The 16,037-nt window shown below is 44.7% G+C and overlaps 2 protein-coding genes across 5 annotated transcripts in view; one reads left to right on the forward strand and one right to left on the reverse strand.

Annotated features, from left to right (window-relative positions):
• TBC1D2 (TBC1 domain family member 2) overlaps positions 1-5,117 on the reverse strand; it is a 44,845-nt gene extending 39,728 nt beyond the window's left edge. For 3 of the 4 annotated variants that reach the window (XM_089488790.1, XM_089488792.1, XM_089488793.1), the window contains exon 1: positions 5,057-5,117. The gene's annotated coding sequence lies outside the window, so the exon portion shown is untranslated. Of the gene's footprint in view, positions 1-713; positions 767-5,056 lie in introns of those variants that run through there. The other variant, XM_089488791.1, reaches the window with a different exon arrangement.
• A 5,829-nt stretch (positions 5,118-10,946) lies between these two features.
• LOC149323334 (coiled-coil domain-containing protein 157-like) lies at positions 10,947-14,381 on the forward strand. The gene is made up of 5 exons (XM_089539710.1): positions 10,947-11,015; positions 11,480-12,137; positions 12,338-12,415; positions 12,951-13,141; positions 14,376-14,381. The coding sequence occupies exons 1-5, from the start codon at positions 10,947-10,949 to the stop codon at positions 14,379-14,381; spliced, it is 1,002 nt and encodes a 333-aa protein (XP_089395836.1).
• Positions 14,382-16,037: the final 1,656 nt, after the last annotated feature.

Below are 16,037 nucleotides of genomic sequence, written 5' to 3' on the forward strand. Positions count from 1 at the left end.
AATAAATTATTGTTGTTATTATTTTCAGTTGCATTCATTCACCTCTGAACTGAATGGTATGAAACAATGGTAGATAACATGTTGTTCTCCAGCTGCATGGTGCCTTTGTACTAATTTCAAAAGCCCTTTACAAGCAAGCTATTCAGATGGCAAGAGTAATCTGTCCCTCCACAGTCACTGAAGGTGGGAGGAGTGTGTTTGTGTGTCTGTGTGCGAGAAAGAGAGAGATGTGCACTTTATCCCTTCTCTTACCCACTGTTGTTTTGACCTTGCTGGTTGGGCACAAACCACTTGGCCAGATTACCCCCAACAAGAGAATGTGACTAGGTTTCCCATATGTACAATGCAAACAAAGTTTTCCGCTCCCATCACCGGTGTTGACTTACTAAGCAACACTGGTTGTGTTACCACCAATTATTACTGCTGTAAATAGCTAGCAGTGCAAGCAAGGCACACCTCACTCATTCAAATAGACAGCAAAGAGCCTGTTTAGATCTAGTATAGTAGTATTGTTATATATTTTAATCATGTTTTATGTTAATTTTATAGTTTGGGAGGGAGTGTTGGGTCAGGGTTTTGTGGGTTTTAGTGTTCTTATATTGTGTATCGTTTAAACTCTGTTGTTACCGCCTTGATCCCCAAATGGAAGAGGCGGGATATAAATAAATATATATATTGTTGTTGTTGTTGTTGTTGTTATTATTATTTATTACCTTGGCTAGGACAGCTGGAGTTGCAGTACAACAACACCTGGAGGGTCACATAATTCCCACTCCTGGTTTACTGCCAAGGACTGGGATCGCAGGGTTTTTCGGCCTCGTTTGCTAAAACACTTAGGCTGACTGTGTAATCAAACAAGAATAAGAAAGATGGAAAACACAAACATTTTTGTCAACAAGCATAACAGTAAATGTAAGCATAAGTATCTTGTTTATAGGAAGAAGTAACTACTATCTCTAAGTTCTTACATAGCAATGTATAATTAGTAAAAGTACTTTACAGCATATGTTAGATTAGAAACACTGAAGTGAGATTAAAATAACAATGGAAAATCAGCCTCAACTAGTGTGAAGAACTATTGGCAGTATGTAAAAAGAAAAGAAACAATTGTTAAAATTTCAGTTATGTATGATATGTTTTCTCTTTCGTGTTGTTTTTATTATTGTGAAATATATAAGACACACAAACATGGCTGGATGGATAGATAGATAGACAGACAGACAGACAGACAGATATATATGGACCCTGCATTTAAAATAACAATGCTTTTTGGATCCATTTATGCTTTTACCTTTACAGACATTTGTATATTATTGTTGTATATCTGCGTATTATTGTTTACATCTGTATCTCTGTCATCTCTGAGTATCTAACTCCAAGTCTGGAATGAAACTGGCTCTATCCAGCGAAATCTCAGCCAGAATAAAAAAGTACAGTGTGCCCGTGCCATACACGGGCACACTATATGCAGCTTCCAGATCATACGGAAGCCGTGTGACAATTGAAGAAATGGCATGCGCGTCACAGGCATACACTATCCTGAGCCATGAGCATGTACCCCATTGTTTGCAATGGGGCACAAGCATACTTGGATTTCCTCTTATGCAGGGGATTCGGAACGGTTCCCCTGTGTAAGGGAAGGGCCCATTGTATTATTGAAATCAATAGCCATGTTCCTCTGATTTAATGTAAGAAATCATTTTTAGTGTATGCCTGAATTTTCTTCTTCCCAGTTAAGTCTCAAAGGTGCTACTGGATCCTTTTAAGTTTTTCAGAATAAAAATTGTGTCTTTAAAACGCTATAAGTTTCTTTGTGTTTTTTAACACCAACCAAATGACTCAACACTGCATGACAAGCCAAATTCTCCACTACTGGAAAAACTCCAGGCACAACGGCCATCACAAAGCTGAAAACACACCTCTGGATGTCATCCCCACTCAAACTTGTGTGTGTGTGCGCACACGAGTACATCTACACTGTAGAAGTAATGTAGCTCTACACCACTTTAAGTGATGTAGCTCTATCCCAAGGAATACTAGGTTTTGTAGTTTGGTGAGGCACCAGAGCTCTCTGACAGAACATGCTGAATACTTCACCAAACTACAAATCCCAAGATTGTATAGGATGGGACCATGGCAGTTAAATTGGTGTCAAATTGCATTATGTCTACAGTGTGGATGCACACCAAGGTCCAAAACACTCTGCAGAAACAATCCAATGTGAGGCCACTTTAACTTACCTGGCTCAATGCTAGGGAATTCTTGGAACTGTAGTTTTGTGGGACATTTAGCCTTTTCTGTCAGAGATCTCTGGTGCCACAGTAAACTAAAATTCCCAGGATTCTCTAGCACTTAGTCAGGGCAGTTAAAGCACTTTCAAACTGGATTATTTCTGCAGTGTGTGTTTAGACCCAAGTCACTTTTCGTCTTTGAGCAACCCCATAAATTCCATAGGGATTTTCTTAGGCAAAGGCAATACTTTTAATTTTAAATCACGTATTTTTAAATTGCATATTCTAAAGAATGAGTCTTATGAGTGTATTTTAACAGTTTTAATGTATTGTATTTTAACTTATTATCTTGATGTGTAACCTGAACTCTGGACCAGAGGCTGCTGTAAGAACAGAATATGGAGAAGCAGAATGGTTCCCAGTTGGTAAGCAATGCTGCACCCTATGACCCTATTTATTCAACCTGTATGCACAAAGTATGATACCAAGAGCAGGTTTAGATTCAGAATGAGGAGAAGTGAAGATAGAAGGAAAGAACATTAACAATCTAAAATACACAAGCGACACCTTGCTCCTAACTAAAACCAACAAGGACTGGGAACATTTACTGAAGAAGTTCAAGAAGGCAAGTCCCAAGGCTGGCTTAATGCTGAATACAGTCAGCCCTTCTTATACACGGATTTTGCATACACAGATTCAAGCATCCACGGTTTGAAAATGTGCAAAAAAAGTATAAATTTCAAATATCAAACCTTGATTTTCCATTTTTTATAAGGGACACCATTTTGCTATGTCATATTTAATGGGACTTGAGCATCCATGGATGTTGTTATCCACGGGGGATCTTGGAACCAAACCCCAGCGTATAACAAGGGTCCACTGTATTTTTGGTCTGACCATGGAGGACGTATAGGAATTCATTCTAGATAATGAGGAAATTGAAACAGTCAAAGAGTTTCCATACAGTATACTCAAATACAGACCAGAACAGTGACTGCTGTCAAGAAATCAGAAGGAAACTAGGACTGGGAAAGGCAGCTATGAAAGAACTCACCAAGATCCAACAGTGCAAAGATATAACTCTCAACACTAAAGTGAGTTCCAAGCCATTGTATTCCCCATCACTATGTACAGATGTGAGAGCTGGACAGTTAAGAAAGGGGATAGGTAGAAAATCAATGCATTTGAGATTTGGTGCTGGAGAAGAGTGCTGAGGATATCCTGGATGGCGAAAAAGACAACTTGGTTCCAAAACAGATCAAGCCTGAACTCTCCCTGGAAGCCAAGATGACTAAATTGAGGCTGTCATACTTTTGCCACATCATGAGAAGGTGTGATCATTAGAAAAAATAACAATGCCAGATGGATGGCCTCAATCAGGGAGGACCCTGGCTGGAGCCGTGGAGAGCAGTGGAGGACAGAGATCTTGGAGATGTCCTCCATGAGTCAAGGACAGCTTCAAGACAGCTAACAGCAGCAAATATTTTACTGCTGGTTTTATGTGTTGTCAATTGTGTTTTGCATTGAACATGCTGCACCCACGTCAAGCCTTGAGGAGAGGCAGGAAAGAAATAAAATTTATCATCATCATCATGGAGTTCTCTTGACAAGATTTGTTCAGAGGTGGTTTGCCTTTGCCATCCTCTGAGGCTGAGAGAGTGTGCCTTGCCCAAAATCATCCAGTGGGTTTACATGTCTCAACAGAGATTCAAGCCTTAGCCCTAGAGTCATAGTCCAACACTCAAACCACTCTGACTTTCATTATTATTAATGTTGTTATCATTATCATGATTATCATCATTATCATCATCGTTGTTGTTGTTCTGTGCCTTGAAGTGTTGTGTTTTATTGTTTATTTTTTCACTTTTTGGTGAAAAGGGTGTTATAAATAAACTTTTTTTAAAAAGGCATTTCCGACTTAGGGTGATCCTCAGGCGACCCTTTCACTGGGCTTTCCTGCCAAGGTTTGTTCAGAGGGAACTTGCCATTGCCTTCCCCTGAGGCTGAGAGAGTGTGACTTGCTGACCAAAGTCACCCAGTGGCTAAGCAGGGATTCGAACCATGGTCTCCAGAGTCATAGGTCCAGAACAGACTGCAGAAATAATCCAGTTTGAGACCGCTTTAACTGCTCTGGCTCAATGCTAGGGAATCCTGGGAACTATAGTTTTGTGAAACATTTAGTCTTCTCTATCAGTGCCACAATAAACTACAATTCCCAGGATTCCTTAGTACTGATTCAGGGCAGTTAAAGCGTTCTCAAACTAGATTATTTCTGAAATGTGCATCTGCACTACAAAAATAATCCGGTTTTATTTTATTTTATTTTATTCATTTTATTTTTATGCCGCCTTTCTCCCAAAAAAGGGGGACCCAAGGCAGCTCACAATATAAAAAGCACATTTAAAAGAAAAACACAATTAATTAATTAATTAATTAATTAAACAACAATCAATTAAAGCACGACAAAGTTAAAATATAAGACAAACAAAAGTTAAAACTATTTATTGTTCTTGCTATGGAATTCTGGGAAAGCTCTGTTGTTGCAACAAAACTACACAGTTCCTGAAATCCCACAGCCTTGAGCCAGGGCAGTTAAAGTGGTGTCAAACCGGATTGCTTCTACAGTGTGGAAGCAACCCAATACTGAAACCACAATACCAGGCTGGCTATTAATAATTGTTACTATATATAATAAGTATACATTGTTATTATTGTAATATATATAATTATATTTATTATTATTATTATTATTATGCAGGAGTACCAAATGGGGAGCTCCAATGGGTGCCACCATCCAGTCCTAGGCACACTGCTGCAATGCTTACCTTTCCTAGTCCTCCCAGAGTCTGGTCAATGAGAGAGCAGTGGCCAGAGAGACCCCTCTGCTTCCATCTGCGGCTGCTTCCTGGTTGGCTCTGCAGCGAGCAAAGTTTAGAACGTCGGCCGCGTTCCACGCTCTGCGATTGGTCGGCCCAGAAAGGCGAGGAGCCAATCAGGAAGCGATCCCTCCAGGGCATGGAACGCTCTGAAAGGCATCCCGCCTCCTCAGCAGAGGTCTTCCTCAGCTCAACAGCGTCATTAGGAGAGGGCAGGGAGTGCGGACTGTACCAGGTGACACCCTGAAAAGGGGGGTGACACCACTGCTCCTCAGACACCCACCTTTTGGCAGAAATGGCCTGCGCCATGCATCTGCTTCCCTTTAAAGTGCTTTAAGTACAGTTAGCCCTCCTTATCCACGGATTTGTTTATCCACGGAACCAAGCATCCAAGGATTGAAAATATTAAAGCATTGCAACATATATCCTGATATATATATATATAGATAGAGAGAGAGAGAGAGAGAGACCCAGGAATCCACATTCATGATTTAGGACTTTACCAGTTATGATTCAGACTTGCCTTAAAGATCTTCTCAGGTTTTCAGGGTCTAACAAGCAAAGTCTTTTAGGACTAAGTTGCAGAGTCCTGTGGTGCCTTAAAAACTAGCCAATATTTTACTATCTAAACCAGAGTCTGCAAAATCTTGCAGATGCCACATGACTCTTTGTGGGTTTTAGCATTAGGCAAGTGACTCAGCACTGTGTGACACAATACACACCAGTTTGTCTTTACGGTGCCACAGTCGTATTTTGCTTCAAGCAGGGTTTGAGTTAATTGAATTAATGAGACTTATTTCTGAGGAAAGGATTGTACACATGTCTGGAAATTTTTCATAATACAGCTGAAATCAAATAAGATTTGCTAGCACTAAATAATGCTTAGTATTTATATATACAGTGGTCCCTCCGCATTCACTGGGATTAATAGTGAAGGAACCCCCTGAATGTGGAAAAATACTCAAATAAAAAAACACAGTCTTCTTTTCACCTGAGAGAACTCCTCAACGGAAGTGAGATCATTTAATGTTTTGTGTAATATTTGACTTGCAAATCAGATTTGAAACATTTAAATATATTTAAATGCAATCTTGTGGACATCACAAAGTAAAAGAAAGAAAGAAAACAGAAGCGGTAATGGGAAAACATGGGGGAGCTATAATGAAAGAAGAGGAGACCTGAAAAATCCTAGGTTTGAAGAAGGATTGTGTTATAAATGTAAATATACATGTAAATATATGTCCATGCGCAGGAAAGCAGATTAAGCACTCATATCATACGCAATTGACCCCAAATCCGTTTCAAATTCTAGGCCTACTTTAAGTCACAATTCTTGTTTGTTGTTTGTAGTGCCAATGGAGCTCTCTGGCTGAGAATTCTGGTAATTTGTTGTTGTGTGGCTGCATCCACACTGCAGAAGTAATCCAGTTTGACACCACTAACAGTCATGGCTCAAAGCTATGGAATTCTGGGGATTGTAGTTTTGTGCGACATTTAGCCTTCTCTGTCAGAGAGCTTTGGTGCCACAGCAAACTACAATTCCCAGAACTCCAATTGCATTGCGCCATGGCTGTTAAAGTGGTGTCAAGACAGATTATTCCTGTAGTGTGGATGCAGACTGTGGCAGTTACAAACCGCCATAAAGTACACGCTCTGCGCGTACTAGGGTTAGGAAGGGCCATATTAGGGTTAGGAAGGTTCTTACCTTCCTCATGGCCCTTCCTCCCAGTATGCGCAGAGCGCGTTGTAAATGGCAGCACCCATCCACATGGGCGCCGCCATTTTGATGTCTTGGACGCTGTGCGTCCAGACGTGTCGCGGCGGAAGTGACGCCACTTCCGCGTTTCGAAAAGGAGCGCCATTTCGGCGCTCCTTTTTCACTGCACGGGGAAGCCTCGCAGTCTGGCCTCTGGGGCTTCCCTACGCAGCGAATGGCAGCGGCGGGAAAACGGCCCCTTGAGGGCCGTTTGTAACCCGCCTGTGTCTTCAAGTCATTTCCGGCTTTGTTGTTTGCGTTCAAGTCATTTCAGATATATGGCCACCCTAAGGCAAACTCATCATGGGGTTTTCAAGGCAAGATTTGTTCAGAGGGGATTTGCCTTTGCTCTCCTTTGAGGCTGAGAGAGTGTGACTTGCCCAAGATCACCCAGTGGGTTACCATGGTTGAGCTGGCCATTGAACCCTGGTCTCTAGAGTCCCAAATTAATGCTCAAACCACTACAACACATTGAGTCTCCTATTTCAGATTTACAGCAACCCCAAGGCCAAGGGGATCCTATAACAGAGTTTTCTTGGCAAGATTTGTTCAGAGGGGGGGGTTGCCTTTGCCTTCCTCTCAGGCTGAGAGTGTGTGACTTTCCCAAGGTTACCCAATGGGTTTCCAGGGCTGAACAGGGATTCAAACCCTTGCCTCCAGAGTTCTAGACCAACATCCACACCACTACACCACACTAAACCACAAATCCCAGGATTCCATAGGATGGAATCATAGAAGTTAAAGTGGAATCATAGCACTAAATCCAACAGCAGTTTAAGAAAAGACACTGCCATAATCCAGACAGCAGCAGCCTCTTGTGGTTATAAAGAGGGACGGCAGAAAAAATAATTAGCAAAAATTGATGCCTCTTTTATCACTAGCCACTATTAATAATTAATAATAATTGATCACTGTCTTTACTTTCTGCAACTATTTCACTATTTCCTGTTCACCAACAACACTTCAAGTATGTCTTTATATGCAACCCAGGACAATATTTATAACTATGATGAAAAGGATCATAGTCCATAAAAGCCTGTGCCATAATAAAGAATTCTTTCTGGTAATGCTTTACAATGCCTAATGGATTATTATTGTTGTTGTTGTTGTTGTTGTTGTTATTTCTTACCCATCTCTCCCCATGAAGTGAGGCAAGGAACAACAGCAATTAACAGACACACCACATCGGTTAAAACACATCAATTAAAATACAGTACACATCAATTTAAAAGGATGTGCATACAATTTAAAAAGACAAGATATACACATATGAAAACAATCCACATTTAAAATTCTTCTTTTAACATTCACAATTTAAAAATCTGAAGAATCTGGAGAACGCAAAGCCATGAACATTTTTGTGGGATTTTAAATTGGTGATAATATAGATATTCCCTGCCTAGGGGTTCTGTTTTGTACTTTCTCCAACATGACCACTTTTGTTTTAACATTTCTTATTTAAATACATCTGTCTTTAAGATTTCACGAGATTCTTTGCTGTTCTTGCTGCAGGCATATAAAGCCGCTTGTTAGATGCGAGAATAGGGTTGCCATAACCCTCCTGCCGGCAGGACATTCCTGGTTTTTAACCATTAGGGGTTTCCTCCTTGACTCAGGTTTGTCCTGGTTTTGCCAATCTGGTGACTTTCACACCAAAATGGGTACTTTTCAGAGCCTTTGGTGTGATTTTGGTGGTTGGTTTTAATGGTAATTTTGAGAGTTGAAATAAGTTCCAGTTATTTTTATTCAATTAGGGCTACATTTTATTGCCATATTAACATTACAGGGACTTTTCAGGGATTTTGACTGAATATTTGGTGAGATATGGGGGGGATTTGGTGAGTTTTGGCCAAACGTTTGGGGAATAATCTTCGAGGCTTGTTGGCAACAGGAGGTTGCCAGACTCAGGAAGAGGAGCGCCTCCTCTGTTTGGTCCCCATGTGGACCGGTCCCAGCAAGGCAGCAGAGGGGAGAGGGCCATTTCCTTTGGCACCAAGGAGAGGATGATGATGATGAGGAGGAGGAGGAGGAGCGTGGCCATTTTCAATATTTATTTTGCCCCTGTGTATTTTTTTCTAACCTTGACTGCCAGGGCTCAATGCTCTGGAACTCTGGTGTCTGTGAGGCATTTGGCCTTCTCTGTCAGAGAGCTCTGGTGCCACAATAAACTACAATTCCCAGGATTCCATAGCACTGAGCCCTGGCAGTCAAAGCAGTGTGTTTGAGTTAATGAATGAATCCAGTCCCTAGCCCAGGGGTAGGCAACCTTTTTGAGCTGGGGGCTGGGTTGCTGTCCCTCAGACAACTGGGGGGCCGAAGCCAAAAAATAAATAATTAAAAAAAATTTAAAAATTAAATATATAAATAAACCAGGACAAATGTAGGACAAAATTTTCAAATGGAAGACACTTTTTTTAAAAAAAAATGGAGGACACACGAAAAAATTTGCTGATTTTTTAAAAAATGTTAATATAAATGCATGTTTCTGAGGCTTCTATGGACAATTGCCCCCCAAAGGCGCCGGCGGCAATCGGCGGCAGGACCGGGCTGGGGCTGGTCCCAAGGCCTTGCCGGGCCGCATCTGGCCCCCGGGCCGCAGGTTGCCTACCCCTGCCCTAGCCTTTCTATCTCTCTCACACACTGCAGGAGTAATAACCCACTTTGAGACTGCTTTAACTCAATGGTAGGGAATCCTGGGAATGCTAGTGTTTGGGAGACATTGAGGCTTCTCTGTCAAAGATGGCTCTGAGGCCACAATAGACTACAATTCCCAGGATTCCCCAGCACCGAGCAGTCTCAAACTGGACCATTTCCTCAGTGTGGATGCACCTGGGGAGGAATTCTGCAGACTGCAGTTATGTGACTCCCTGTCAGAGATAGCTCTGGGGCCACAGTGTACTACAATTCCCAGCATTCCCCAGCACTAACCCAGGACAGTTAAATCACTCTCGAACTGGATTATTTCCTCAGTGTGGATGCAGCTTTGGTGAGGAACTCTGGGCATTTCAGTCCAGCTATGTTTTATTTCTGCAGTGTATTTTGGACCAGAGACAAGGTGACCAGGCATCCTCCTCCTTTTCCAGGACATGTCCTCTTCTGTCAAATTTCAAAATGTCCTCCATTTTGATTATGCCTAAGAACATGCATTTATATTAACATTTTTAAAAAATCATCATTTTTTTTTCGTGTGGCCTACATTTATTAAAAATGTGTCCTACATTTGAAAAAGTTGTCCTACATTTGTCCCCATTTGGAGGTCCTGACTTATGGCAACCCTACTCTGTGGTCAATGTCAGACAGACACTGACCATAGAGTTGCTCTGGAGGAGCAAAAATGCCTGGTCGAGTGTCCTCTCTAGGAATCTCTAGGTCTTTCTGTGCAACTTTTGAGTTAACGTTGACCATAGAGCTGCATTGGAGGACCTAGAGATTCCTAGAGAGGACACTCTTACTAGGCCTTTGTAGCTCCTCCAGGGCAGTTCTATGGTCAGTGTCTGTTGGACATTGATCATAGAGCTGCAATGGAGGACCTAAAGATTCCTAGAGAGGACACTCTACTAGGCCTTTGTAGCTCCTCCAGGGCAGTTCTATGGCCAGTGTCTGTCTGACGTTGACCATAGAGTTGCACTGGAGGACCTAGAGATTCCTAGAGAAGTATTTTATAAGGTATAACATAAGTCTGAATTACTAAATTTCAGGCTATGGTTGAGCATGAATTTCACATTTTAGACTTGGGTCCCATCCCCAATATCTCTCATTACATATTTGCAAATGTTACCAAAGCCGAAAAACAAACAAACAAAAAACAAAACAAAACCCCAAATCCCGAACATATCCCAAGCATTTTGGACAAGGGAGGTTCACCTTGTAATTCATTCCTCAAATCTTTGTGTCTTGCTTCTAGGATCGTTTCCCCCTTTCTGGTCCTATTGTGGCACATTTATTGTTGATGGTCTTTCCTTTCTGTCTCAACAAAGGTTGCTGCTGTTGCTCCAGAGCTTCACAGCGTACGCAGGGAGCTTGGTCCATGAGGAAGCCACGTCGCCATCATCCACCGCGACAGGGCCTTCCATGTCGATTGGGATGGCGGCGCGGGCGTACTGGGAGAGCATGGTGAAACTGGGCGCTTTCTACCAGCAGCTGGCGAAGGAGGTGAGGAAAGGAGCTTGAGGAAAGGAGGCATCTTTTGCACATGGAGCTGACCCCACAACACTAGGATAGGAGGGCGCAGCACTGAACCCCAAATTAATATGGCCTTCCTCCGTAAATTAATGACAAAGTTGTCCCACAACAACAGTTTCAGGGCCCTGGTTTGGCATGCCTTCCTTCCCCAATAGGCTTTCCCCTGTTCCTGCACAGAGAAGTGTAAGGTTTCTCCCTTCTTTGGGTTTTTATGGCAAGGTGTGGGGACGATCCACAAATATCCCATAGAAAGGTGAGGGATTAAAAACCCCAAGGTAAGCAGCCATGAGACCCACAGATGACCCTGGGCAAGTCCCACTCTCTCAGCCTCAAGGGAACATCTGAACGGAGGTTCGCCTTCCTCCCTTCCCATCCCATTGTGACCCAGTTCAAAACTGGGAAGCTGACGCCACCTTTTATTCTTCCACGCCTAGAAAAAGGGCCTCCAAGGCGGAGCTCCCAACCCGCCTCAAGCATCCTGGATGGAGGACACGCGCGTGAAAAGCTCTTGCTCCAAGCATTCAGAGTCAGATGTCACCATACTGGGTCTCCAGGCTTCCTCGCTGGCCTCGTCCACCGGCAGTGGACTGCTCCACGGTGACCGCACTGACCGCTCCGAGGCCAAGTCCACCCCTGGACCTTCCCTGGCGCCTTGCGACACCTGCGAGAAGGCCCAGCTCAGCCTCCGGGAAGCGAGCCACGCCATCATCAGCATCTGCACCGGCCAGAACCTCCCGTCATCTCTGGGCAGGTTCTTGGGGACGTTGGGGGAGACCCTCGAGCACAGACCCCTGACCGCCATGGACATCAGCTACTGGGCCTCCGAGCAGAACAAGGACCTCTCCTGGATCCGCAAACACCTCCAGACGCTGACGGAGCTCATCGGCCCTTTGAAGGAGGAGCTGGAAGCGTCCCGGGAGCAGGAGGAGGAGATGAGGAGGTGGATCGAGGCCTTCAAAGGCTGTCTCCAGAAGGAGAAGGAGGTGCAGGAGGAACAAAGGAAGCAGGCAGGGCTGCTGTTTGAGCACAGGCACCGGGAGATCCTGCAGACGGTGGCACAGCTGGAGAAGGAGGAGGAGGACCTCCAGGACAGTGAGTAGAACCTCTCACTTTGCACAGTGATAATCCACTGCTATGCCTTTGAATCCTCCCTCTTCCAGACAGCTGTCTGGACACCTGAGCCAAGGTGGCTGGGTTGATGGGAACTGGAGACCTACAGCACCCATGGGCCACCAGTTTCCACCTTCTGTGTTCCCCGCTTCGGTAGCTATGTACCTCTTGGCTTCTTGCAGAGGCTGCTTACCTGGAGGAGACTGTCTCCACCTTGAAAGAGAAGCTCCGGTCGCAGGGAGCCACGATCCAAGAGCTGGGTAAGGACAGGGAAAGGCGCCATGTCTGCTGCGTACTTCGAGATGCAAAATCCTTCCCGGTGCATGATGTTCTCACAGTTACAAGCTGCCATCTTGTTAGAGGGTGGTCCGTGTTTTGATCCTTCTCTCTCTGGGGCTGAGCAAGGAGATGCCATTGTGGAGCAAAGACATGTTCCTTGCCCCTTAACATTTCACCTTGGCATGCGCAAGGGACTTTGGCTTTATCGGGCAACCAAAGTGGGAACCTGGCAGCCCTCTTAGTCTTGTTGGGCCGCAGCATCCATAGCCTTATCCAGCGGAAACGATGGCAAGGAATGCTGGGAGTTGCAGTAGGAGGGCTGCACAGTTCCTCTGAGTGGTCCTATGCCAAGGTGGGCATTGCACAGACGGTTGCCAAGTTGCAGCTTCTGCCAACCCAGGCCAGCAAAGCAATTGGTGAAGCCTGCTGGGGCTTATAGTCTAACAACATCGAGTGGTGCGCATGCGCCAAGGGTCCTCTTCCTGGTCCGCTCCTAAACCGCCATGCCTTCCACAGAGCAGGCCAAAGGGGATCTGCTGCAGGAGATGCGCACGAAGATGGTGGACAAGGCCGAAGTGGAGAGCTGGGAGGAGCGGCTGGAGGTCCTGGCTGGTCAGCTGGAGGCGGTCAAGAGGCAGCTGGGCCTGGCCATGACGGAGCTGGACAAGGAGAAGGCCAAGGTGGAGAGCGTGCTCCAGCACAAAGTGGTGGGGACTTGCCTTTTGTTGGGCCGACTCGCGTTTTGTTTCCTCCATCTGCTCACCGACAACTCTATATATGCCTTCTCTCGCTGGTTGGGGACGATGGGGGTTGCAGTCAAGGGCACCAGGAAGGCGCTCATGTCTAGGGCAGCGGTGTCCAAACTCTGCCCCTCCAGGTGTTTTGGACCTCAGCTCCTATTTCTATAGGTCCTCATGAAATGTTCTATTCTGAGGTATTTTGATATATATATATATATATATATATATATATATATGGATTATCTTGGAGATATAGGGGACTTTTTATTAATGGACTATTCTGCTTCCCTCCAAAAAAAAGACTCCAAAGAGACACCAAATGATAAAGATAGAAAACAGACTTATTTATTTAGATGTACAAGTCAGAATAATAATAAATACAAAATAATAATAAATACAAATATACAATATTCCATTCTGATATTAATAAAGATAAATAATATAATTATAATAGATTAACAATACAAAAATATTACAATAATAAATTTATTATTATTATTATTATTATTATTATTATTATTATTATATATTACTACAAATAAATAATAATAATAGCTTAATAATAATATAATATGAATAATAATATACTACTACAAATAAACGATGATAATAACTTAATTATAATAATAAATACTGCTGATAATATTAGCTTAATAATAAAAGATGACTAATCAAAATATTAGCTAGAAATAAATAATAACAGCTCAAAAAAGCTACTAATAGTAGCTTAGTAAAAATAAGACGAATAGCAATAATAACAGCACCCGGCCATTTTGTTGCTGCGGTGGCGGCAGCAGCAAGAACACATCGGCGGCGGCGCAGCAACCCAGGTAAGCAGGGAGGGAGGGAGGGAAGATAGGTAGTTTAGTAGGTAGGTAGGAGTGAGGGATGGAGGGAAGTTAGGAAGGAGGGGGAAGAGGAGGGGGACTTTTCTGTCCAATGGCGGCGTGCCTACATGCACACCGCCATTGGACAGAATGGGGCTTGAGCATACGCGGATCCCCCACGTATACCAAGGGCCCACTGTAGTAGCAGTAGTAGTAGCATTGGGCCGCCATCCTCTTCTGCCTGGGTTAATAGTCCTTAAAGGTCAGTTGGCGCTTTGTTGCGGCCGGAGCGTTGGCACAGCATCCCTGGGAAAAGAACAGGCAAAGCAGAGATGTTTCTGGAATGACGCCGTGTCCAGACTTCTGCCCCTTAGCGCTAGAGAAATGAAGCAGAGGGGACCCATACTCACCACATCGGACACCATCAAGCATGGTCTGGATCACGGAGCTCATTTCCGGCATGGACCTCACCAGCAAGACCTTGATGATGTCAATTAGCTCCCTGCGGAGAAAAGAAAACGACGGAGAGACCCATCTATCTGGACATCAGGACAGATAAGGACGGAGAGGCCCATCTATCTGGACATCAGGACAGAGAAGGAGGGAGAGGTCCATCTATCTGGACATCAGGACAGAGAAGGACGGAGAGGCCCATCTATCTGGACATCAGGACAGAGAAGGAGGGAGAGGTCCATCTATCTGGACATCAGGACAGAGAAGGAGGGAGAGGTCCATCTATCTGGACAACAGGACAGAGAAGGAGGGAGAGGCCCATCTATCTGGACATCAGGTAGATGAGAGGTCCATGCAGCTATATCCGGCGCACTTCACCAGCCATTCATCCCCCAGCCTTGTAGTGCAACTTACTCCATGGACATGTGGTCCTTCAGCTTCTGACGGTCCTCGTCGTGGAGCCTGGATCCAAAAAGCACCACGCCATATAGCAATGTGTTGGACACTAACGCCATCCACATCCTGAATGTTGTGTCGTCCACCACATCCGTCACAAGGAGCCCCAGCGCCTTGAGCGCCTTCACCTGCGTCAAGACGGAGACCCTGGCGTCAGTCAGAGGACAACTCTCCCAAAGGACCAGATGTGCGGGTCGGAAGGAAAGACCCCCCCCGGTTACCTTCCTGACGATGTAGTGTTCCTTCTGTCGCGCTTTCTGAGAGGAGTCGTTAACCGTGTGCAGAAAAAAGAATAACGCGTGCTCCAGGCTGCAGAGCGAGGAGAAGAGGACGCCGCGCATCATCTTCTCGCAGGCGCTGTTGAGAGAAAAACGGAGTCTTTGTACGTCCTTCCAGCGCCGGAGACAGAAAACATGCGCCAAGGGATGCGTGGGGGAATATATGAACCCATGTGCCTACCTTAACGGCGACTCCAGGTAATGGTTCAGAAGGAGCTCCAGGTGGTTTTCAGCCACGGTGTCGGCGATCTTTTCCGCCGCCAAAGGGCCAAGATGTCCGAACCTTTCACATAGGTGATGGAGAGATGTCTTCTTCTATTTGGGGGGAGAAGAAGAGAGGGAGGAAATTAGGTAAACAAACAAACAAACAAACAAACAAATAATGCCATCTACACAACAGATTGCTGAGCAATGGGTGCGCATTGACTCTATTGTGATGGAAGAGGTGCCGTTCATGCGCTCTGCTCCTCCTGGTCAGGAGGCCAAAATGTAGGACGGATGTTTTGGGATCCTTTTTTGCTGCATTGACCGCATGGATCCATGTCTATGTTGGTCACTCTTCCGTGGGTCAGCCAGATTTTTTCCTTACCGGATTCAGGTTGATCTGGTTGATCCCGAACTTCAGGAAGGCACCCTCTTCCTCCTCAGTGCAAGGGCTTGGCGGGTCCTGGAGTCTGAAATGGCGGCAGGAAGAGCGCATGAGACCCCTTGGGAGCATCCATAATGCTGCTTCAGAGAGCCCACTGAGGGTATCACAATGGCATCCCTATGGAAGGCTATGGGCTGCGGAAGAGTGCACTCCTTCCAAAGGAAGCACCCAGGTGTTCCTCCGACGCACGGCACATTAAC

Source organism: Sceloporus occidentalis, unplaced genomic scaffold, assembly GCF_023333645.1.
Source record: "Sceloporus occidentalis isolate IW3139 unplaced genomic scaffold, rSceOcc1.0.p SCAF_1, whole genome shotgun sequence".
NCBI lineage: Eukaryota > Metazoa > Chordata > Lepidosauria > Squamata > Phrynosomatidae > Sceloporus > Sceloporus occidentalis.